The sequence below is a fragment of the Terrapene carolina genome, unplaced genomic scaffold, assembly GCF_002925995.2.
Source record: "Terrapene carolina triunguis isolate 2854851 unplaced genomic scaffold, T_m_triunguis-2.0 Scaffold175, whole genome shotgun sequence".
NCBI classification, from domain to species: Eukaryota; Metazoa; Chordata; order Testudines; family Emydidae; genus Terrapene; species Terrapene triunguis.
In genome coordinates, this window is record NW_020664526.1 from 2,715,208 (window position 1) to 2,741,105 (window position 25,898).

The 25,898-nt window shown below is 47.5% G+C and overlaps 1 protein-coding gene across 1 annotated transcript in view; it reads left to right on the plus strand.

Annotated features, from left to right (window-relative positions):
• The window catches only part of LOC112107635 (melanophilin-like), a 63,392-nt gene that overhangs the window by 5,361 nt on the left and 32,133 nt on the right, over positions 1 to 25,898 (plus strand). Inside the window, exons 2-7 of the mRNA XM_026654000.1 lie at positions 7,689 to 7,910; positions 9,478 to 9,614; positions 15,494 to 15,532; positions 17,149 to 17,243; positions 20,068 to 20,196; positions 23,485 to 23,686. Coding sequence (XP_026509785.1) covers positions 7,689 to 7,910; positions 9,478 to 9,614; positions 15,494 to 15,532; positions 17,149 to 17,243; positions 20,068 to 20,196; positions 23,485 to 23,686 — 824 coding nt within the window. The remainder of the gene's footprint in view (positions 1 to 7,688; positions 7,911 to 9,477; positions 9,615 to 15,493; positions 15,533 to 17,148; positions 17,244 to 20,067; positions 20,197 to 23,484; positions 23,687 to 25,898) is intronic.

Sequence of the window (25,898 nt, forward strand, 5' to 3'; positions counted from 1 at the left end):
CCCCCGTCCCGATTTTTCACACTTGCTGTCTGGTCACTCTAGTAGGAGTGCGCCCATGCAACCTTGTACAGCACCACTTACAACAATGGGGGAAGTGGTGTGACCGGCGTTATTGCTGGAGCAAGTTCACCATTTTCTCTCACCATCAGTGCCTCCTTCCCCACAGACCTGTCTGTGATAGCCTTACCCCTAACTGGAGAGACAGTAGCATCCTCTCCATGAACCTCCTACCCCTCTCTCTGCTAGCCTGCCCCCAATGGGATGGCTACAGATGTTCTTGCAGGCTGGACAGCCTCCTCCGTCAGTGACCGTCGTGCTTCTCTGCCGATCTGTCAACATCACCCTGGGGCCCGAGAGTGGGAAACACCACGATGGGCCCGAGCACCACAGAAAGCGTGTGCAAAGGATTCAAGAAACCGCTCCAGAACCGCTGCACCATCCACTGTGTCTCACTATTTTTTTTTTAATGCCCTACAGAGAGGAATCCTTGGCAGAATCCAAGGTGGTCCTTTTTATTAGTCAATATTCTTCTTCATAGAAGCGTTCATTTTTAGCACCATGTCTTGGCTGTAGAGCGGCAGCAGAGTATTAAAGTAGCACCAAGCAAGATCAGGGGGCTCTGTTGTGTGTACAGAACACATGGTAAGTGACTGTCCCTGCCCTAAAGAGCTTACAATCTAAATAGACGGCCCAAGGTTGGGAAGAAGGGCGTGTTGTTGTTCCCATTTTACAGATGGGGAAAGTGAGGCACGGAGAAACCAAATGACTTTTCCAAGGTCACTAAAGGCATATCTACATTGCAATTAAAAAAACTGCAGCACCGAGACTCAGCGCAGGGGTCCGCTGACTTAGGCTCACAGGGCTACAACTTGCAGTGGAGATGTTTGGGTTTAGGCCGGAACCCGGGTTCTGAGACCTTGTGGGATCTCAGAGCCCAGGCTCCAGCCTGAGCCAGAACACCTACAGTGCAGTTTTTATCCTCTCAGCCCAAGCCCCACATACCTCAGTCAGCTGACCCGGGCCAGCCATGGCTGTGCTATGGGTCTTTTAGCAGTGTAGACGTACCCACAGGCCGTGTGTGGTAGAGTTAGGAATTGAACCCACGTCTTCTGAGTCAGTTCAGTGCCTTCTCTTTTAGAGCTGGGTGAAATTTTTCAATCAAAACATTAGGCAAAAAATGCGGATTTGGTGATACCAAACCACTTTGCTAATGGGAGTCCATTTGCCAAATAGTTTCAGTTAAAAAAAAATTCCAGAATAATTAAAACATTTTGTTTGAACATTTTCAGAAGGAAATGTTTTGATTTTTTTTATTCAAAATGAGTTTTTGTGGTGACATTTCCTTTAATTTTATTTTTAGAAAATTAAAGAATGTTAAGGGCTCAAAATCTAAAGGTTTCACTGAACCTGACATTTTTTCAATTTTGCTTAATTTTTTTTAAACAGTTTTTTCTCCTGATTTGTTGTTGTTGTAATTCACAATGCACCAAAAACTCCATTATTCACACAGCTTTCATGCTCATCCATATACAGCAAAATCCCAATCTCCCTCACTACTGTTCCCCCGAATGAGCAGTTTTTCGCAGCTAAAGTCTTGTGTGTGTCCTTGTTACTGGATCAGAATCTCGACTCACCATTGCTGCAAATCCAGATAACTCTCAAGATTTCACAGGAAATGCTTCAGATCTACAGCCCCTTGATTGTGTTGTTTAGATTTTCAAACTGACTATGAATGTTGTCCTCTCGGTCTTATGTTACCTTGAGTTGGTTGCTCAGTTCATTCATGCCAGTTACATAGTTTAATTTAACATCAGGTCATTGTACGAGAAGAAAGCTATATAACTGCAGACCTCGATCATTAGCGAATGCAAGGGACAGATTCTGATCTCCATTACCACCTGGGTAAATTCAGAGTAGCTCCCTTGAGGTGAATGGAATTGCCCGGCTTTGTGCCGGTGTTAATCAGGCCCATAGATTCTATCCTGCATTCTCATAAGAACGGCCATACTGGGTCAGACCAAATGTCCATCCAGCCCAGTATCCTGTCTACCAACAGTGGCCAGTGCCAGGTGCCCCAGAGGGAGTGAACCTAACAGGTAATGATCAAGTGATCTGTCTCCTGCCATCCATCTCCGCCCTCTGACAAACAGGTTAGGGACAAGTATCAGGGGGGTATATAATGCCTGCATCTGTAACTTTCACTCTATGCATCTGAAGAAGTGAGGTTTTTACCCACGAAAGCTTATGCCCAAATAAATCTGTTAGTCTTTAAGGTGCCACCAGACTCCTTGTTGTTTAGGTTAGGGACACCATGCCTTACCCATCCTGGCTAATAGCCATTAATGGACTTAACCTCCATGAATTTATCTAGTTCTCTTTTAAACCCTGTTATAGTCCTAGCCTTCACAACCTCCTTAGGCAAGAAGTTCCACAGCTTGACTGTGCGCTGTGTGAAGAACTTCCTTTTATTTGTTTTAAACCAGCTGCCTATTAATTTAATTTGGTGGCCCCTAGTTCTTATATTATGGGAACGAGTAAATAACTTTTCCTTATTCACTTTCTCCACACCACTCATGATTTTATATACCTCTATCATATCCCCCCTTAGTCTCCTCTTTTCTAAGCTGAAAAGTCCTAGCCTCTTTAATTTCTCATCGTATGGGACCCATTCCAAACCCCTAATCATTTTAGTTGCCCTTCTCTGAACCTTTTCTAATGCCAGTATATCTTTTTTTGAGATGAGGAGACCACATCTGTATGCAGTATTCAAGATGTGGGCATACCATGGATTTATATAAGGGCAATAAGATATTCTCCGTCTTATTCTCTATCCTTTTTTGAATGATTCCTAACATCCTGTTTGCTTTTTTAACTGCCGCTGCACACTGCGTGGACGTCTTCAGGGAACTGATTAGTTGTAGCTAAATTAGCCCCCATTATATTGTATGTATAGTTGGGGTTATTTTTTCCAATGTACATTACTTTACATTTATCCACATTACATTTCATTTGCCATTTTGTTGCCCAATCACTTAGTTTTGTGAGATCTTTTTGAAGTTCTTCACAGTCTGCTTTGGTCTTAACTAGCTTGAGCAGTTTAGTATCGTCTGCAAACTTTGCCACCTCACTGTTTACCCCTTTCTCCAGATCATTTATGAATAAGTTGAATAGGACTGACCCTTGGGGAACACGACTAGTTACCCCTCTCCATTCTGAGCCTCTCTGGAAGCACAGCCTGGGAAGATGGGGGCAAAGGTGTTCTGAGGAAAGTCTGAAGACAGCAGGGAATGGTTTGCTCTTTGGTGTAGCTTAGAGCAACCCAGCTACTGTTCTCGTTTATGCCCTGGCTGGAACAGGCTCAAGGGAACCATTTGCAATCCAGAATAGCTAGATCTCACCCCACCCTCCCAGCTGCCATCCCCTTGGTGTTCTTCTATACCGGGGAGTGGTATGCCAGCCCTACGCCGCCCAGCAAACCATCCCTCTGCAACAGGTATTCCACCACGGGGATATCCGGCTGTTTTCTGGAATGCCACTGTGGGTTTGGACCTCAATCTGCTAGAGGCTTTCCCGGTAATTCCATAACAGCCCATGCCAGCCACACCTTCGTTTACTCATTCTGCAGGGAATTTAGTAACAAAAGAGCTGGCTGCGATCCCGACTATTGAAAAGAATAAACAAAGGCCACGTGGTTCCTCTGGGTTTTAAATTGGTTCAGCTGAGACCTGTTATCTCCTTGGCAGGGGTAGGGAGGAACTGGCAGGCTTTGAAAACAGGAAAAACTGGTCTAGTGAAAGTTTCTGATCCTCGAGCACACAGTGGGAAAGTTCATCGGGCACAGCACAGAGCGAACATTATTAGTTATCGTTTCTATTGGGGTATTACGTAGGTTGGGCCCCCTTGCGCTAGGTGCTGGACAAACATAAAAAGGACAATCCCTACTCCAAAGAGCAATTCTCAGAATGCAGGAGGGGGGCTGCCTGGGGGGCACAGTTTGTAGCTACGTAGCCAGAGACTCCTATTTCGCTTAGCCTGCTGAATTCTTTCATTCCATAACCCAAACGGCCAACCGGAGCGCACACATACCTGCTGCTCTTCGGCTGGGATTAAGAATGAGGGTCTGTCTTGGGCACCGACGTCCCTGCCAAAAACCACCTTTGGAAAGGGCTAAAAACCAGCCCTCTTTCCGAAAGCAGTTTTTAGAAAGTTGTTTGTAAAGCTGGAGCCCTCGATTTGTGTCATAACCACAGGTAAATGTGCTGCTTAACAGAGACACCGTGGAGAGATATTTGGTTTACTAAATATAAAGGGGTTGGGCCTGAGTCGCCTCTCACGCTGATTTTACTCCTGGATGTGCCAGCTAGCATCAAATAGCATAGCTTCACCAACGTCAGTGTGTAACTGAGAGCCGGATTTGGTCCCTTGACAGCAACTTCTTTATAAAAGCGTTTTGCTCCCAGAAGCCGCGAAAGCCAGGGCTTTCCCGAATGAGCAAGCGAGACTGGGAATTCAATTATGTAGACAAAAGGTGGCTGCTGGGGTACTTGTATAAGTCATCCTCAGTGATGAACAACTTATTGCTACTGTAAACATCTCACGGCCGGAAGCGCCAATGGAAATGCATGGAGCCGGCTCACACTGGGCCAGATTCACAGCTGATATAAACCGGCATAGCTTCATTCAAGTAAATGGAGCTGTGCTGATTTACACTGTCAGAATCTGGCCCCAGGTGACACTTAGTACCCAGCCTCCTGGAAAATCTTATGCACGGGCTTCTGATGGGAGAATTCCCACAGATCCTGCCCTGCGTGCTTCCTCAGGCACAGGGCCGGCTCCAGGCACCAGCGAACGAAGCAGGTGCTTGGAGCGGCCAACAGAAAGGAGCGGCACGTCCGGGTCTTCGGCGGTGGGTCCCTCAGTCTCTCTCGGAGCAAAGGGCCCGCCGCCGAATTGCCGCTGAGGAACGAAGCAGCGCAGTTGAGCTGCCGCCGAAAAGCCGCCGATCGCAGCTTTTTTTTTCTTTTCTTTTCTTTTTTTTTTCCCCCTTCGCCACTTGGGGCGGCACAACCCTGGGATCTTCCCGTCCGTTCCACTACCACCCAATATTGAAAAATGTTCATGAAATCGAATGGTGTCTTCTTTTCTTACGAACTGGCTTTGTTGACCTGGCATTTTAACCTTCCTGTTAGTGGGTCATTGACACCCATTTATTAACCCCTTGATAAAAGCATTGCAATGGTGTACAGCTAGTGTGGCTCCTCTGGACGCAGCTAAATCTTGTGAGAACAGCTGAGCTACTGAGGTTTCTAGTCCATGTGGAACAGCCGTGTTAACTGTGTTCAGGAAGGGGCGGCTTTCCAGCCCTGCCTAGATGGAAAACAAGCCTTCAAGGACCCTTCCTACAAATCAAACATTACGCTTCTTAATCATAACCCAAAAGGCAAACAAGCTGTGGTATGTACTAGCTAACGCACTGCGCTGAGAACGAATAGAAATCCTTCAGGTATTGCCGCAGATCCTCCATTAGGACACTGTTCTTGCTCAGCTGATTTGGAATGTGTGTTTTAGCCAACCCTGACTGCTGCTTGAAACGCAGGCTACACGGAGCACTTCCTGCGTTGAGGAGTGCCCGTTGTCCAGACCGGGTAGCATATCCTAAAAGTAAATGAAATGTTTGCCTCACAATAGACTCTTTCTGCTAACAAAGTTCCAGCCAAGATTGCTTTCAAAGCGCGCTCTGTATTAGACAGCCGTTCATGGGATTGTCATGAACGCTCACGTGGTTGCTTTCTTCGTAACTGACACACGCTGTTCTGAGACCTTTCTACCCTTTTTAAACTGTAGTTGTTTCATGGATTTTAGTACTGCAGGACTGTGGAATGGGCCCCAAAACTGCAAGAACTGATAGTGAAATCTTGGTTCCCTACCATGTTAATTGTAAATAGAGCACTTTCCAGTGAAGACATATGTATTCAAACAGCTCCTCTTCTTCTAGGTAACAGGTCTGTACTGATGATGTCCAAAACCCCAATTCACAGCCAAACTCCTATGAAAATAACCTACTCGTGTAGCTCCTAAGGGGCAGTGGGGAGAATTGAAAAGCAGAAACAAATTATGATTATTTTATTATTTATTATTGTGTATATTATTTGTATAATCATCGTGCCTAGATTCCCTATTCATGAACCAGGACCCCATTGTCCTAGGTGCTCTATAGATCGCCAACAAAAAGCCCCCAAAGACTTACAATCTGCATATAAGGGTACGTCTACACTAAGAGATTAATTCGAATTTAGATAATTCAAATTTGGGAAACAGATTGTATAAATTCGATTGTGCGCGGCCACACTAAGCACATTAATTCGGTTTTTAACCACATTAATTCGGTGGTGTGCGGCCACACTACCCCATTAATTTTAACCACATTAATTCGGTGGTGTGCGGCCACACTACCCCTAATTCGAATTAACAAAATCGATTTTGGTGCTACTCCGCTCGTCGGGGTGGAGTACAGAAATCGATTTTAAGCGCCCTTTAATTCGAAGTAACTGGCTGCGTTGTGTGGACGGGTTAAGGATTAATTCGGATTAACGCAGCTAAATCCGAATTAAAGTCGTAGTGTAGACCAGGCCTAAGATGAGACCACAGATGGTAGAGACAGATCTGGGAGTACAAGTAAACAACAACGAGGCAATAGTGATCAACACATTTAGGCTGTGGTCTAGAGTTATTGGGCCAGATCCTCCGTGTAAGCGTCATTGAAGTTCTAAGCATCTGCTCCTGCGGCTTTTAATTCCACAGTGGAACCTAAGCCCAACAGGTCTGTTTTGTGGTTTTGGAGTCAGTCAAAATCTTGTGAGAACAGCTGATCTACTGAGGTTTTTACTGTTTACAACCAAAATCTTCCAGGGCTACCTGGCAGGATTTCAGCAAAGCTGAACCATACAGCCCGTTTGGCCTTGAACCCAAGCCCTAGCCTAAACCTAATCTGGATCCAGATCCAAACACTGTCTCTTTGGCCCAGCTGTGCTGTTTTCTAATACTTGTTTCATCAGTGATAACAGAGCAGAGTTTCAACAAGCCATGGGGCTTGGAAAATACTAGTCGAGAGTGATTTATAAATGTCATGGAGCTTGTCATGTGGAAGGATGCAGAGCTAAATGAAATTATATTTGGCCAAAGTCACACAGGATAAACAAATCCATTAATGGGCCAGATTCCATGCTTGGATACACTGATGAAAATCCAGAGGGTCACCATTGCTTTCAGTGGTGTACAGTAGAAAGGTAGTATAGCCGAATGGATAGAGCACTACACTGGGATTCTGGAGACCTGGGTTCTTTCTATTCCTGGCTCGTCCACTGGCTTGCTGGGTGACTTGGGGTAAGTCACCTGTCTCCCTGTATGCCTCAGTTTCCCCATCTGTAAAATGAGGATAACAATTCTGACCCCCTTTGTAAAGCACTTTGAGTTCTGCAGATGAAAAGTGCTGTGTGATAGCAGGGGATGATCACTCCAGATTTACAGCAACGTAATTCAGAGCAGAGCCGGGGTTGGTGTGTTTAATGATTACTGTTGAGTCAGCTGGTCTCCCAGCTGAGAGTCCTCAGGGCTGCTTCCAGACTCAACCCATGGAGCGTAGCCATGTCTGTTCCTCGTTTCCTGACATCCGTGTCTGGCTTTTATAGGGACCTGAAATGCAAGATTGAAAAAGAGGGCACCAAGAGGGAGCTCTTGTCCAACCAGTCCCACCTCAACGAGACCCACTGCGTCCACTGCCTGCAGCCCTTCAAGTTCCTGGTGAACAGCAAGCGCCAGTGCTTGGACTGCCACTTCTACACCTGCAAGAACTGCAGCCGCTACCACAAAAAGGAGCAAGCCTGGATCTGCGACCCTTGCCGCTTATCCAGGTAGAAGGACAGGGAGCAGCAGCCCTGCGGACGAAGGGGTTTCACAGTGGAATGGGGCCGGAGATGAGAGGCAGAGTGGCCTAGGGGGCGTGTCCTAAGCAAGACAGGAGATCTAGGTTCTATTTCCAACTTTGCCGCTAACCTATTGGCTGGCCTTCATCGCTCTGTGCCTCAGTTTCCCCATCTGTACAATGGGGTTCATAATACTGTGAAGTGTTTTGAAATCTACATATGAATGATGCTCCATAGGAGCTAGGCACTATTATTATGAGTAACCCCAAAGGTTAGGCAAAGTAAAGCCATGGTCAAGGACCACAAAGGATCTCACGGGCAAGTTCCCTCTCCAAAGAGTTTTGATGTTGTAGTTGCTGGGCAGTGCCTGTTATTTTCAGGTCACTTTCCTGGGCCCCCGCTACACCTTCTGGGTGTCTAGTAGCAGAGAGCACAGCCTCGCAGTGACCCACTGCCACTCTCATCACCTTTCCCCCTGTGGGGGAGAGAACAGGGATAATGATCCCTCGGGCAGCCCTGGGCCGCGTTCTGACCTAAAGATGGGCACGGGAACTGTCACTGCCGTATTGGCAAAGAAAAGGGATGAGGAGTCATTCGAGTGCAGCACAGACAGCTCTGTTAGGCCTTAAAGGCTCTGGCTGGAGTTGGACGCTGAACAGGACCTCTCTGCCCCAGGAGGAGATGGTGCCACATCCCTGTCTCTTCCCCTCCCCATCATCTGGAGCAACATGCCCCTCTTCTCCCAGGGTGCAGGGAGGGAATGAACCTTGCACTCCCCAGGCGTAGGGACTCGGATGGTGACGTCCTTGCCTGAGATGCACTATACAAGGAAGCTCCTTGTAGTCTCAGCACACAGTCTGAAACCGGAGGCGCTGCTGTCTGGGGGCAGCTGAGTGGAAGGGATTGTCACCCCGGGCGTGGGCTCTCGGAAGCAGTGTCAGTGCTCTGGGCCCGAGCATAGAATGGGCCCCTTCGTGATCTTGTCTTCTGGAACAGGCTGTCAGACCCTTCCGCTGCGCACAGCCAGCGTTTCCATTGATGACGAGTCAGAGAGAGGTTAGACCATTAGCATTGAGGGAGCAAATAGTGGCCAAAAGCCAAAACAACTCCAGACCCCCGCCACATTTGTACTGGAGGCAGGGGGCCTTTAGGTTGAAGGTTGAAACTCCAGGTAACATACCACCCCCCTGAAAGCATGGCACTTTAACCAGTGTGAAAATCCCTTTTGCGGTTACACTTATATGTTGTGGATGCTCCAGAGAGATGGGGACATAAAGAGACATCTGAGGCTCCAGGTCCAATATTGTTTACTGGCTCTAAGTGGAAAGAAGGATACATATGTGTGTGGACGGTAGGACAGTAGGGAAATAAACCCGACGTCTTGCCTCTCTCTGTGTCTTCCATTGGGGCCCAATCCAACAACCACTAAGCTAAAGTCAGCGAGAGTCCTTCCACTGACTTGGATGGATCGGATCAGACATTGGCCAATGAAAGCAAGACCACTCTGGCTCGTGTCTGTAAGTTACCGCCTCTCTCTCTCTTTCTCTTTGGGCAGGATTGTGAAGATTGGCTCCCTGGAGTGGTATTATGAACACGTGAGATCCCGTTTCAAGCGGTTTGGAAGTGCTAAAGTGATGCGGTCTCTCTACGGCAGGTTACAGCATGGGCAGAAAATGAATCCAACGTTGCTAGGTACGGCAAAGGGCTGCGCTCCTTTTGATCTGCCTCGCATGCTTATTGAACTAATGCTTGAGCAACTGTAACAGACACACCTGGGTGTGGTGTTCTGTCCCATCTAGTGGCACCGAGACTGCTTAGAGAGAGAGAGAAAATGAGTCTGCTCTATAGCCTTACCTAAGAGCCATATAGCACTTAGCTCGTGCAGTAGAGGCTCATGTATTTAGCTCCAGAGGTCCTAGGTTCAATCCCGCCCGCTGATGACCAGGGTCTGTTGGTGTTACATTACCCTTTGAAGATATACAATGCAGATACATAAGAATGGCCATACTGGTCAGACCAATGGCCTATCTAGCCCAATATCCTGTCTTCCAACACTGGCCAGTGTCAGAGGCAATACACAGAACAGGGCAATTATTGAATATCATCTAGTCCTAGTACCTGGCAGTCAGAGGCTTACATGCTAGTAATAGTACTTTTAATAATATAATACCAATTAATGCTAAGTTATTGGTAAATTTTGCTGTTAGTAAATGAAACAAAGATTCAGTTAATTACGATTCACTTAATTATCTGCTCTGCCACAGATTTCCTGAGTAACCTCTGGCAAGTCTTTTAATCTTTCTGTGCTTCAGTTCACCAGCTTCAAAATTTGGATTGTCTCAAATGGGGACTCAAACTGACTAGGTAAAATGTATCCCTGGTGTAACTCCATTGATACTAGGGATGAATGTGGATGTGTGTGTGTGGTGTACATGTGTGTATGTATATACATGCTGTGCATCTATATACAAAAAATATACAAATATGGTGCTTTTATATCCGTATTCGCACTGTTGTTTAAAGTATCTCTAAGCCTGTAAGTGAGGACCAGATTCCAGCCTCTTTGCACTGCCAGCGCAGCACGCAGGGACACTAAAACTGCCCTAAAAGGGCAGCTGAGAATTCTGCTAGGTTGGAACAGCTGCCATAGCTGTCTCCTCCATAGGCGGTGAGTTATATGGGACCGTGGTGCCTGTGCTCCACCAATATTCAGGAATGTGGGCCTGGCCTCACCAATGGTTGGGGTTATATTTTCAAAGCTGTCCTGTCCATAGGACGGACTGGGGCAACCGCTCCAGGCCCCACGCTTTGGGGGGCCCTGCGCTTCAGGGGGATGGCCTGGGGGGTTAGCAGGGGTCCGGCACCAGCAGCAGCGAACGACCCAGCCCCAGCCTGCCCGGCTCTGCTACGCCCTGCCCCACCTCTTCCTGCCCCTTCTCCTCCCCGCCCCCACTCCATCCCTTCCCCCACATCCTGCCTCTTTCCGGCTTCCTCCCACTCCCCCAAGTGACACCGGGCACCGGCAGGGAGGAGCGGGGCGGGCTGGGGCCGGGTCACTCGCTGCTGGTGGTGCCAGCCCCCCACTAGCCCCCCAGGCCGCCCTGGACCCCACAACCCTCTGAAGGACTGGACCCTCAAAGCGCAGGACCTGAGGCGGTTCCCCCAGTCTATCCTATGGACAGGACAGCTCTGCTTGGACCTGTTCTGGGCACCACCAAAAATTATACAAACCTGGTGCCCGTGGTCTCCTCTGAACCCGAGACAGAGATGTGTCGGGGGCAGGGCTGGAGTGCGCTGTGATTTGGTGAGCCCGGTCAGTGTAGTGACCCCGAGGGGCTTATTTCAAGCCAATGGAAGCTAAAGCAGCCCTCAGGTCAGTCAGACTCGCTCTAGTTTGGCCCCCAACCAGTTGCAGGGACAGGGTTGAATTCACCTCCCCCCTCATCCCAATCTCCTCTGTGCCATGCTCTGCTCCAGAGCAGCAGAGGAGTTAGTCCTGAACCAACATTTATGCTTCCTAATACACAGCAAACCAAGGAGCACGGCTGCTTTTAAATAATTGACGACAGCCGAGCGAGGGCAGTTTACACGAGTTGAAGAGCTGGCCCTTTATCGCAGCGGTTTCTCCTCCACCCCTGTTTTCTGCACACTGATAAATGTTTGTATACTGACGTGCCAGTAGGTGGCAGCGTTGGACAGCTTTAAAGACTGACATCACTGTTGCCAAAGCCTTTGGAACAGGTCTTTGTTCAGGGAAAGCCCCTGGCGGGCCGGGCCGGTTTGTTTACCTACTGTGTCCACAGGTTCGGCTGATCGCGGCTCCCACTGGCCGCGGTTCGCCGCTCCAGGCCAATGGGAGCTGCAGGAAGCGGCGCGGGCCGCGGGATGTGCTGGCTGGCCTTCCCGCAGCCCCCATTGGCCTGGAGCAGCGAACCACGGCCAGTGGGAGCCGCGATCGGCCGAACCTGCGGACGCGGCAGGTAAACAAACCGGCCCGGCCCGCCAGGGGCTTTCCCTGAACAAGCAGCGGCCCTAGTTTGAGAACCACTGGTCTATGGTGAGATCAGGGGTGGCGGAATTCTTTTCCCACTGTGAGGTCCCAGCAAATAGTTTGCACTAATGCCATAGGTGTACATTGATTAAGCCTGTATATCCTTATTCTTTTCCCAAGTCCACTAGTTCCTAGAAATACAATTAGAAGCCCATGGTGTAGATAGTATTTAGTATGAAATTAAAATGATTGCTGGATCTAATTTGCACATTTCTCCACAGTATACTGCAAGAGTAAAGAGCATTGAGGTGTTTAGCTTAAAACAAAACAAAGGGAATACTGAAATAAGAATGAAGGATAATAATTTGCTTAGTCTTTTTTCATCACAGAAGGGCTAGTAATTTTTTATCAATTAAAAAATACAGGTAAATTGGAAGGCTCCCTTCACGGAGTTAATCTTCTTATAATAACTAGCATTTACTACGGGCAATGTGATAGAATATGATTTATGATTTGTGCAGCACCCTGTCATCCACCTGAGTCCTAGATTCTGCAGGGAATTTAACTTTAAGTACGTGTGTTTAGCCCCATTGAAACTTAACGTTTGGCATTTGCTTAAATATATTGGGGAATCGGGGTCTTAACTGGTTGTAAATGTCGTCCTAAAAATGCCCATGCCGTGCTTGGCCATGCAGTCCGATACCACCCACCCCGATATATTTATCTGCCCTCCTTTCCATCCCTGCATCCCTTGAAAAACATGGGGAAATGGATGAGCCTTGCAGCATGTCAGGAGCTTCAGAAGCCCTCAGACCAAGTGGGGAAGTGAATTGTACAGCCGAGGACTGTGCCCTAAGCGCTCTGCCGCCACCAGCCAGCTGTGGATGGCCTGGTTAGCTCTGTCTCATGGCTTGGCTCCTTGCAATTGCACACGCATCACACAGTCTTTCAGTCAAGGCCCAAACCATTCCGAGCTTCGCTGGCCTCCAGCGCCTGCAGCCTCACAGTGAAATCACTTTGCAGGCAGCACTGATCAGGGCACAGGTGTCGTGGGCTCACTGCGTGGAGTGTCGCTTCACAAGCAAGCAGCCACTTTCTGCCCCAGCTGCAGTTTCTCGGTGGTGGTAAGGCAGAGCCTTGTGTAGAGCATGGTACTGTAACCCAGCCTGGAGGTGGCAAGGGCAGCGATAACTGTGGCATGGGCAGCAGCCGAAAGAAAAGGACACAATGGTATAAGAACATAAGAACTGCCCTACTGGGTCAGACCAAAGGTCAATCTAGCCCAGTATCCTGTCTTCCGACAGTGGCCAGTGCCAGATGCTTCAGAGGGAATGAACAGAACAGGTAATCATCAAGTGATCCATCCCCTGTCGCTCATTCCCAGCTTCTGGCAAACAGAGGCTAGGGACAACTTTCCTGCCCATCCTGGCTAATAGCCATTGATGGATCTATCCTCCATGAATTTATCTAGTTCTCTTTGTTATGGTCTTGGCCTTCACAATATCCTCGGGCAAGGAGTTCCACAGGTTGACTGTGTGTTGTGTGAAGAAATACTTCCTTTTGTTTTAAACCTATTGCCTATTAATTTCATTTGGTGACCCCTAGTTCATGTCTTATGAGTAAATAACACTTCCTTATTTACTTTCTCCACAGCAGTCATGATTTTATAGACCTCTATCATATCCACACTTACTTGCCTCTTTTCCAAGCTGAAAAGTCACAGTCTTACTAATCTCTCCTCACATGGAAGCTGTTCCATACCCCTAATCATTTTTGTTGCCCTTTTCTGAACCTTTTCCTATTCCAATATATCTTTTTTGAGATGGGGCAACTACATCTGTACACAGGGCCGGCTCCAGGCACCAGCTTACCAAGCAGGTGCTTGGGGTGGCCACACCAGAGAGGGGCGGCAATTCAGCAGTGGGTCCCTCACTCCCGCTCGGAGCGAAGGACCTCCTGCCGAAGTGCCGCAGATTGCGATCGCGGCTTTTTTGTTTGTTTGTTTTTTGTTTTGCGAGGGGGGGGGGATGGCTGCTTGGGGCGGCAAAAACCCTGGAGCCGGCCCTGTCTGTACACAGTATTCACGGTGTGGGCATATCATGGATTTATATAGTGGCAACATGATATTTTCTGTCCTATTTTCTATCCCCTTCTTAATTATTCCCAGCATTCTGTTTACTTTTTTGACTGCCGCTGCACATTGAGTGGATGTTTTCAGAGAACTATCCACAATGACTCCAAGATCTCTTTCTCAAGTGGTAATAGCTAATTTAGACCCCATCATTTTATATGTATAGTTGGGATTATGCTTTCCAATGTGCATTACTTTGCATTTATCAACATTAAATTTCATCTACCATTTTGTTGCCCAGTCACCCAGCACTCTTAGCAACCACTAACTGGCCAGCTGGCCAACGGCGCCCCCTAGCTGTGAGCCTAGTAATAAATAGCAAGCATACCCCGCAGTCAAGCAATATATCCTCTTGGTCACTTCCATCTGTTACTTCCCTTTGGTTTAAGCATTCTTGTTCTTTTCCTGGCTGAGTCTCTGCTTGGATATTAGGAAAAACTATTTTACTAGGAGGGTGGTGAAGCACTGGAATGGGTTACCTAGGGAGGTGGTGGAATCTCCTTCCTTGGAGGTTTTTAAGGCCCGGCTTGACAAAGCCCTGGCTGGGATGACTTAGTTGGGGATTGGTCCTGCTTTGAGCAGGGGGTTGGACCAAATGACCTCCTGAGGTCCCTTCCAACCCTGATATTCTATGATTCTAGCTGTCCCTCATGCATGCCCCACTGTGTGTTAGTTGCTGGCTAAGTTACTGAGCACCCTGAACCAGCTGGCTTAGGTGGGTGTCATGCATATTATAGTCCATGCCTACTTGCTCTGACTGGCTCCATAGACATGCTGGACAGGAAGGGGTGATGGAATGCAGTCTGGTGCAAACTTGGCATGAGCAGAAGAGCAGTGATCCAACTATGCCCTCTCTGAGCTCTTGGGAGGAAGTAGCAGAGCCACTCAAGTGATCCCATATGTGCCCCAGGAGTATCTGCAGACGTGGTGCCACATTCATGCCTGCTGTCCTGGATCGTAACCCAGATCCCATTGAAGTCAATGAGAGTCTTTCCATGGATTCCACTGGGAGGTGACTCAGTCCCGTGATGATGATGAATGAATCCCAGTGGAATAGGACCTTTGCCTTACGTTATCCTAAGGCCTGACACTGAGAAGTGCCGATCACCCACAACTCCCTAGTCAGGCTATTAAATAAGGTAACAAAACCAACTGCATGTTTGTTGCAGGAGAGCACTGTGCACATGTTGGTGCCAAATACATGAAGTGTGAACTAGCTGCACTAAGCCTCTTTGTGACTCTAGAGCACATGGAAAAATCTCACTGATTCTGAGTCTAGTTGTGACTCCAAACTCACGGTCCAGTTTTTTAAATTTGCTTTACTGGTTGTGCCTTGAGAACTCTAGAGACCAGACTCTAGCTCCTGCTAAGTGTGGTTCTGGAAGTTGCTTTGTGTAACATACCCGTAGAAAGTGTTTATTTTTCCCCTCAATTTTTCTTTGTACTTAGGTCTTCATGGCAGAGTTTACAGCTTGCCAGACATCAACAGTAAGTCAATTTTTTTTAATGCTGTTTAAAGGAAATTGTAGCAGTGGGCTGGTCTGATCGCTCAGTGCAGTACTAATGGAGGTCCCCAAATCTTCTGCTTCCCGGGTCCTCTTGGTTCCTGTAAGCCCAGCCTGTTGTTGTATACTTCGGAACAGTGAATATCAGGAGGGGCGTTGGAAAATTGGAATCTCCATAATGTTGATCCTTTTTCACTCTAACAAATTCATGCCTGTTCTGAGACTTCTGTTTTTCAGATTTAAGCTCTGATTCAGCACTGCTCTTAATCACATGCCTGTCTTTAAGCACAGGAGTGCCTTTCTGAATCTGGGCCTTCATAATGTCATAACTGGGGGGTTCTTGCCAGAGATAATCAAAACTTCTCCCATTCCTATGAATGGGCATTTTGTCTATCTCGGGTTTGGCTAAAGGGCTCTCTGGGAATGTTACTGTTTGGGGTGTGAATTATCTATGCTTCAAAAGCAGTGTTGACTCCCATTGAGATCAATGGAGCTACTCCTTACAGTAGTATCAGATCTGGAAATCAAGGGTTGTGATCCATTAATATAGAAGGATGAAGAGGTCTGGATTTTCTCTTGATTGTCCCTGCCATAAGGGGGCAGGTGAGAATCAGGAGCAAAACTATATTGGGCTGGAGTTAGAGGTAAGAATAAGCAAATCTAAACTGAACTGATGTGATTTACACTTTAGAGTCATTAGCTTAGACTCAGTGAGGTTCTCTCAGACTCAGACTCACACCAATCTCCTGTTATGTAATTTAACCATCACCTCTGAATTTGGCCTAGTGAGTCCATGTTGGTGTATCTTATACATCAGAGAGCTGGAAGATGGGTCTGCAGCAAGAAGAGCAACTAGTGAGAGGATATAAGATGATATAAGTTTTTATAAGAAGATAAGGGTTGTGAACCACGGCCACGTACACCACTGTCATCAAGACACATCACATCTGGGACCGTCAGCTCCAGGAACGCTGGCCTATATCTCTTGAGCTAAAGGAGACTTCCTTTTGCTGTAGTAGGGTGACATAGCGTATATTCCTTGGATCAGCCACTAGAGGGAGACATGATCACACACTAAGGCAGTGTGTTAAGAAAGCATGGGCCTATGAGCACCTCTTGAGGCCAATGACTCCAATAGGAGCAGGAGCTGGCCCCAAGAGGCGTTATAAGAGGAACACCAGTATGGGCCCATCGGGTTGCCATCTCCGAGACACATTGGCTTCCCCACCCTCCAGCACCACCAACAAAAAGGGTCCCAGTGCCGACCATGGCTAACGGTTACTGAAATGTTCTAGAGAACCATTGTACATACACACATGCACACACAACATAACACAATAAATGTATTTTTATATTTAACTGTCCCAAGTAGAAAAAACAACCAATTAAATCTTTTCACCAGCAGCTGTGGCAGTAAGAAAACCAGCCAGGCTGGTTAAAAACCAGCCAAGTGGCAACCCAAGGGTACCCAACAGACAGTGTTCCTTCAGCCACGCGATGGCTGGGATGCTTCAGCCAGCCACTCTGAAATCTCACCCCTGAGTGGTGCTGGAGCTGCCAAGCCCTTGATGCACACCGTTTTCTTGTGCTCCCTCCCAGGTGAGTGCCAGCTGCGTGCCAGCGGCGGGGTGCGCAGTGACAGCGATGGTGAAGACGACCTCGTGGATGGCGCCGAAGCTGAGCACTATACTAGGGTGAGCATTTACCTCTGTGGACGTGCCATGCCTCATTCCGCGTGCTTCCGTGTGGACTGTGCTCTTCCCTGCTCTGGGCTTTCTTAGCTGGTGGGGGGGCTTTCTCTGCAGCACTCCGCAGGGGTTTCCGTTGCCTTGGTTTTCTGATACAAACCTATCTGCCTATGTCGCCAATGTAAATGCTGTAAAGAAAGTGCTGGACTCCCGCCCTCTGGAAATCAGGCCCCTTTGTGGTGTCAAGGTCCCAGAAATTGATGCTCCCAAAATCACTAGCCCCTTTTGGCTAGGTTTCTTTCCCCCTGATTAATATGAGCATCCTGGTTCTCTCAGAGTGACACACTGTGACGGGGTGGGGGGGGCCGTCCAGTGCAGGATGAGTGCACCCCATCCTTCAAGCCGCCTTCTGCCTCTAGGCAGTGAGGCCTAAGGGTTCAAGTCTACTGACTGGCTCTTGCTATAGGGCTGTAAGGCCTAGCAGTCAGTCACTAGCAATGCCCTGACTCCCAGGGCGGTGAGGCCTAGCGGCCAGAGTCAATACCCATAGCCTGACTCCCAGGGCAGTTAAATTGAGTGGCCAGAGTCAATAGGATTGGGCCGCCTCCCAGAGGTGCGGCAGCCAGGGTAGGAAGACCTGGGCCCTCCCTGCTCCACCGGGTCTCAACCCAGGGCCCTGGTAGTGGCAAGTGGGCTCGCCACTTAGCGGGGATCCACCAGAACCATGCTGACTGCTGTAGGAACAATGGCTAGTCCCTCCCTGGGCTACTTCCTACCGTGACTTCTGCAGTCCTGAGCTAGACGTCTCCTCTGATTGTGCTGAGCCCAGGGACTCTGACCTCCAAGTGGCGCCCTCAGGTACCTGGGCGTCTGCGTGAGTCTCGGTGTCTCCGGCTCTCACAGTCCGGGGCTTCCGCAGCTCCTGGGCTGGAGCCTGCAGCATATGTCCTTCCTCTCCGGCGACTAGACCAGACTGAACTGGGCTGCTCCTTCTTATACTGGTGCTACACGGTGAGCATGCCCAGTTTGGACAGGGGGGCGTGGCTTCCTCCTCCCACAGTGAGGAGTTAACCCTTCCCCGTCCAGTGCAGGGTGAGTGCACCCCGTCACACACACCAACCACCTTTTTCTAAATAGGAAGGAACAGTGTGGCCTAGAGGGCAGAGCACTAGACTGAGACCTGGGTTCTAGTCCTGGGCCTGCTGGGTGACCTGCTGCAGGTCACTTTGGCCCTCTGTGCCTCATTTTCCCTCTTTGTAAAATGAGGATAATAATATTGACCCTCCTTTATACAGCGCTTTTCAGATGAAAAGCCTTACGTGTGAGCTAGGTGTTGTTAAATAGATTCTAAATGTCACATTTCATTTTCTGCCTTGTCATGCTATAGGTCAGCCTCTTAGCCAACTTCATTACCACAACATCCATTTGTTACATCATTGGCATTATCTGGGGAGGTAATTGTTTCTTTCAGTTGGTCTCCTGGAAATGCAGTCACTTCGGCCTGGTCCACACTACCCCCCCACTTCGGACTAAGGTACGCAAATTCAGCTACGTTAATAACGTAGCTGAATTCGAAGTACCTTAGTCCGAACTTACTGCGGGTCCAGACGCGGCAGGAAGGCTCCCCCGTCGATACCGCGTACTCCTCTCGGCGAGCTGGAGTACCGGCGTCGACGGCGAGCACTTCCGGGATCGATCCGGGATCGATTTATCGCGTCTAAACCAGACGCGATCAATCGATCCCAGAACATCGATTGCCTGCCGCCGGACCCTCCGGTAAGTGTAGACGTACCCTTCATTTCAATCTAACCTATTAAAGATACATGCTATCCTTCCCCAGAACTATGTCTACACTACGGCCCTTACGGGGGCACAGCTGTAAGGTCTGCTATGTAGCCACTCTATGCCTGCGGGAGAGAGCTCTCCCATCAGCATAATTAAACTCCCCCATCCCCACGAGCGGCAGTAGCTGTGTCAGCAGCAAAGCATCTCCCTCCAACATAGCGCTGTTCATACCGGCGCTTCTGTTGGTGAAACTTATGGCGGTCAAGGGTGTGTTTTTTCACACCCCTGACGGCCAGTAGTTTTACCGACAAAAGTGTAGACATAGTCTTAGTTTGGTAAAGTCTCTCTTAAGGGGGCATAAGCATCAGACAGTGAAGTGTAACATTCCACACAGGCCAAATAAATTCGATCTAATTGCAAAGCTGCAAGGGGCATTTTAAGGAGCGGAGGTGGCAGTGCCTCCTAGCTGTGGCTATCTCTGAATGATTCCCTGGCTGAAAAGGGGGACGCCTGTTTGAGGATTCCACAGCAGCTGTTGGAATTCTCTGTGAAATTTGAGCCAAGCTCACTTCCCCATTACTCCTCAATGAACCTCCAGTTGAGTTTCTCCTCCACAGCCCAGAATACTATGGTCTTGACCGAAAGATCATTGAATTCAAAGGGAGTCTTCCCATTCACTTCAAAGCACACTGGAATAGACCTTGCTCCTCTGATCCACACCAATATTGGATATCATTCCCATTCTCATTTACACACCCTTTAAATAGGAAGAAATGTGGTCCACATTCTGCCCTCTACCACCTAGACAGCTCCACTGATATGTCAGCGGAGCTGCATGGCAGAAAGAGAGAGCAACATTCGATCCATAAATACAATTAGACAAACCAGTAATGTCAGCTCTGTAGCCAGTAGAGAAGAAAAGACACAACCAGAAACATAGGTGGAGATAGATAGTTATGGGCTGAAAGAGTCATCAGACCCCTTTTTAAAGACCAGTTGTGTTTACACTGAATTTTGCTTTCTTGCACTTTCTATGCTTTCTAAGATGCGCAAGACAAAGCGCCTGCTGTCTGTTCATCCTTTTGATTTTGAACTGGACTCAGAATATTCCGCTCAATCACGCCGTCAATCTGTGCAGCTTTCTCAAACTCCGGTCAACCAGGATGGCCACCAGGTACTGGGGAGGTGGTTGGGGACTGTTGTTCTCTCGTTCCTTGCTCCCTTCCTTTCTTCTCTTCCGCGGTTCAGCTGCTTGGAGTTTCCAAGGGTATGATGTTGCTTAGCTTCCCCCCCTTGCTTTGTTTTCTGCCACATTGACCTTACTCCTGAAGGCCATGAATCAGAATGAGGATAGTGAATTGGAGTGAGGACTGGTGAGCTAGGATGGCAGGAGATTCGGAAAAGATCGTGTCTTCTGGTCTCATTTTCTTCTGGGTTTAATTACTTGTTTTTAAATTGGCCCCTGCAGAAATCAGATAAGTCTCTGTTTCTTTGCAATCCCACATGAACATGGGCTCAGTTCATTTCTAGCCTCAATGGTCAGGGATAAAGATGGCTTCTTGTGGTTCCAGCCAGCTGCTCTCGCTGGAGATGGAGAGCAAGGCAGGCTGGGAATTGTAGTCCTTGTATCCACAATTGTAGTACTGGGTTCTGTCAAAGCCAGCTGAGGAAAGGAGTGGGAAATATGAAGACCCTTCTCTCCCTGTTCTGTGGGAAACCTGAAGAGAGCTGAGGTGCTTCTCTAAGCAGGAGAGGCATGTAACCAACCCACATCCGTTTTGTCTGTAATTTTGTTCCTGTGTTTACATTGAGGCAGGCCCCTCTGGGGAGGAGCTGAGGCCATCTAAAAAAACTGATCCATAAAGTCCTGACAGGCAACGCTGTTCTTATTGTTTGCAAAACTCCTTGGCCAGTCACAGCAAGCCACATGGAGACTGACCTTCTGAAAAAGAGAGGGAATTGTATGGGTAGCGGAAGATTTCCCAAACCTGAAAAACAACAATTTTGCATAATTATTGCATAACAGTTGTGCAGAAGAGTGCAAAACCAGCTTCACTTCTTCCAGTCATCAGTGCTGTTACCAGTCATTGCAAACTGAGAGATGTTAGTACCGTAGAACCTCAGAGTTACGAACACCACCGTTACAAACAGACCAGGCAACCACACACCTCATTTGGAACTGGAAGTACACATTCAGACAGCAGCAGAGACCAACCAAAAAAAGGAAATACAGTGCAATACTGCCTTAAACACAAACTACTAAAAAAATAAAGGGAAAGCAGCATTTTTCTTCTGCATAGTAAAGTTCCAAAGCTATATTAAGTCAATGTTCAGTTGTAAACTTTTGAAAGAACAACCATAATGTTTTGCTCAGAGTTACGAACATTCCAGAATTACGAACAACCTCCATTCCCGAGGTGTCCCTAACGCTGAGGTTCTACTGTGCCTAGATTGAACAACAAACCCAATGACTGTTGGGTTTGTTGTTCAATCTAGGCACAGTAGAACCTCAGCGTTGCATAACGAGTGGGGTTCCGCAGGGGTCTGTTTTGGGACCGGCTCTGTTCAATATCTTCATTAACGACTTAGATATTGGTATAGAAAGTACGATTATTAAGTTTGCGGATGATACCAAACTGGGAGGGATTGCAACTGCTTTGGAGGACAGGGTCATAATTCAAAATGATCTGGACAAATTGGAGAAATGGTCTGAGTTAAACAGGATGAAGTTTAACAAAGACAAATGCAAAGTGCTCCACTTAGGAAGAAAAAATCAGTTTCACACATACAAAATGGGAAGAGACTGTCTAGGAAGGAGTACGGCAGAAAGGGATCTAGGGGTTATAGTGGACCACAAGCTAAATATGAGTCAACAGTGTGATGCTGTTGCAAAAAAAGCAAACGTGATTCTGGGATGTATTAACAGGTGTGTTGTGAGCAAGACACGAGAAGTCATTCTTCCGCTCTACTCTGCTCTGGTTAGGCCTCAGCTGGAGTATTGTGTCCAGTTCTGGGCACCGCATTTCAAGAAAGATGTGGAGAAATTGGAAAGGGTCCAGAGAAGAGCAACAAGAATGATTAAAGGTCTTGAGAACATGACCTATGAAGGAAGGCTGAAAGAATTGGGTTTGTTTAGTTTGGAAAAGAGAAGACTGAGAGGGGACATGATAGCAGTTTTCAGGTATCTAAAAGGGTGTCATAAGGAGGAGGGAGAAAACTTGTTCACCTTAGCCTCTGAGGATAGAACAAGAAGCAATGGGCTTAAACTGCAGCAAGGGAGGTCTAGGTTGGACATTAGGAAAAAGTTCCTAACTGTCAGGGTGGTTAAACACTGGAATAAATTGCCTAGGGAGGTTGTGGAATCTCCATCTCTGGAGATATTTAAGAGTAGGTTAGATAAATGTCTATCAGGGATGGTCTAGACAGTATTTGGTCCTGCCATGCGGGCAGGGGACTGGACTCGATGACCTCTCGAGGTCCCTTCCAGTCCTAGAATCTATGAATCTATGACTGTGAAAGTCACACCTCAACGTAGCATGTACAACATAAGAGATTCTTCTTCCTTCCCCAGACCTGAAGAAGAGCTCTGCATAGCTCTAAAGGTTTATCTCCCACCAATAGAAGTTGGTCCAAAAGAGATATTACCTCACCACCTTGTCTCTGTCATAAAAGATTCATGTATTCTACTTGATGCACAAAAAAGCAGCATCTCTTGCTTGATGTCCAAAAGGCAGACAGAGTTTTCCTGAAATGTTTCGAACTGACTTGCATACAGGCTAGTGATGTGCAAACCTCAAAAGTAAGGAGGATTGGTTCAATTTGTACAAGAGCACAGATGTTTGGATGCTGATTTTAGCCTTAATTCACAGCGTCCAGACTTCATGGAGTTGCAGGACTGGATAATCCATTCTTGCTTCTGGTTAAGTCAGAAATACCAAGTTGCCTTTTTTTTGTTTGTTTGTTTCTGGTACCTCATCACTTAAAACCCTTCTCCTGGGTAGAACCAGGAAGTGCTGAGAAATGTAACAATAATTTTTTATTTTGAAAGTCAAACAAACCTTGGAGTTTTCAAACTCCAATATAAGTTTGATAAAGCTTTTGGGGCAAACCATATAGGATGGTTCTAGCCTGTCTTTGTGAAGGACACTGTGCTTGTAGCCTATGAGAAAATGATCTCTCTTTAAGAACCATCTGCATATAACCAGAGCGTGGGGAGCCACATTATTGTTTAATCAGTAAAAGGCCTTGACACTTTAAAAACATAGACACATGGGCTGAGATTTTCCAGGCTGCTTAGGGGATTGTGATGCCCAATTCCAATTAAGACTAATGGCAGTGGGGTGTATAAATCCCTTAGGGAAGGCTAAAAAATAACCTGCAAATATTTTGCTCGAAAGTGGGTTATGGGGAAAGGGAACACACTGCTCATTTATAGGTACTGACCCGTGTCCTCTCTTCTCAGTCATTCCTGGACTTCCCTGATGCCGGTGAGGACACCTCCCGGAAGGAGACAATGATCGCTGAAGCAGACCTGGCTGCAGTGTTCCACCAGATCCTTCAGGAGCAGGGACAACATATGACCCCTCCAGAGCAGGAGTTTAGCACCGAGGTCCGGCTGACAGTGAACTCACGAAGGAAGAGCCTGGAAAGGAATCCCAAACCTGGTAGGCTACACTGACCAGTGTCGTCCTGTCCCATTTGAGGAAAAGCAGCTGGCCAAGCCGTTCTAACAGAATGGAAACGTTAATGGTTCCAGGCTCTTAAAAAATAACTAAACTACTAAACCACAGAGGGCCTGACTTTCATAGCTAGGTGCATAACCGTACATCTGATTTGCACATGCAAATCAGCTTATGCAGCTAGTTGGTCATTCGGGCATGAGCAACTGATCATCCTGACTCCAAAGCAAGGAATGCCACCTACCGAATCACCAGCCTCACTCCCTACATGCTCTGGGCTGTGGTAGGAGGTCTCTCAGGCCTACCTTGCTTAGCATGTCAGATGAAATCGAAAGCCAAAGTAACCTTGCTTTAGGCCTGAGCGCGCCCACATTTTAACTTGCTCAGCCAGATCCCCGTCTGGTGTAAATCATCCTAGTTCTAATGAAGTCAGTGGAGCACTGCTGAGCTACACCAGATGAGGATTTGGCCACCATGGCAAAGCATTGCTTATGGCATGATGACAGCTTTTGTCCTCATTTTCAAGCTGTGCACCAAATGTACTCATTTGTCATGCTTAAACCTGTTTGAGGAGATTTCCCTGGCTCTGGAGCCCTGTGCAATCAAACCCTCTCCTGAGAGGATCAGGAGTTTATGGATACTATAAGTACTCTAGCGAATGAGATTACAGAAAACAAATTATTCTGTCACGAATGTGCTTTCTCCTACCGGAGTAACAAAGCAAAATGTGCATGGTGCATAGTTTAAACATGGGTCGTCCTAAAATATAATCTCCCGTGTGTTTTTAATGTGTTGGCTGGATTTATTAACACCCAGGTGACTGTGACCACTGAGATTAGCCGAGCTAGAGGTAAATAAAATGGAGGTACTATATAGAATAAAAATAACACTCTGGAACTGACTTAAAAAGCATTTAGAAAGGCTTTTCCCAGGTTTGAGGCCTGATCCAAAGCCACTGAAATCAATGGGAAAATTCCCTTTGACTTCATTGGTTTTCGGATTAGGTTTTCTGAGCTCAGCTCCCAAGACTAGTGAAAATGTAGACTCTTTACTGTCTGGTGGGTGAAGTCCTTGGTCCACCCAGGGCTGTGGTTATTCGCACTTCCCTGCACTGCCCCGACATCTTGTTCTGGAGACGTCGCCTGTGGGGATAGTTTCAAAGTCCTTGGTCTTGTTACTGAGCCTGCCAGCAACGGTGCCAGTTGGGCAAGTGGGTCTTGGGATGTGGACCTGTCTCCATCAGGAACCAGGCTGAGACCACCAATGAATGTCACATAGATGAAGGAAGTAGCTACTAGATAGAGCTCAGTCACCAGGTACCTGGGCTGGATTTGAACCCGTGAACATAGCAGTGAAAAGTTCCCTACCCCATTGTCAATCCGCTAAGTAGTCCAGCCTCCTTCCTGAAGTCCTGTAAGATGCTTTTCACTGTGTGATAATACTTTCCCCCTATAAAGCACCTTTTGGGTGAGGGTCTCTTAAGTCTTGCAAAATCCCTCAGAGGGACAATTCCTAGTTTAACTGATGGGAAAGCAGAGGCACAGAACGGTACTGTACATACACGTAGCAAGAGACGGTTCCTGTGTGCTCTGATCATTAGACCACGCCCCCTCCAGTGTGGCATAGAAATTGTAATGTCAGTCCTGTTTGTTCTGGGCACTCGAATTATTTTAAACTGGGTTTCAAGCCCCGCTGATGTATCTGCGCTCTTAAATGTTACCTCTGGATAACAACCCTTCCTTTAGCCCCGATGAAACAGTTGTCTTTCCACGCCTACATGATGCAGTTCACGGAAAGTACGGGATTTCTGGCACACTCCTTGAATGAGCTCAGGGGTGTTATAGCTAAGCGTTTCACGGCTTCCTCTTTGCTGGCGTGAAAAGCCCTCTAACTTTGCTATCTGAAAGCTTGGCGTGGTGGGTATTAGGACACGGTTATTCTAGCGGAGGATGCGTTCGCTTTTGCTTTGAATAAGCTGTTGCTGTTAGAGTATCCACTGCCACAGTTTGGAAAGGGAAGAGCTTGGCAGCTCTTGTAATGAGGCATCGTGGTGTGATTTATTTAGCAGGTGTGTGAGCGTCTGGTCTGAGGGACTGATATAAAGTCCACTGAAGTCAGTGGGAGTCTTTCCGCTGATTTCCCTGGGCTTTGGACCAGGTCCCTGGTGTTCTGTAAAGCTATTTAGTGATTTTTTCCT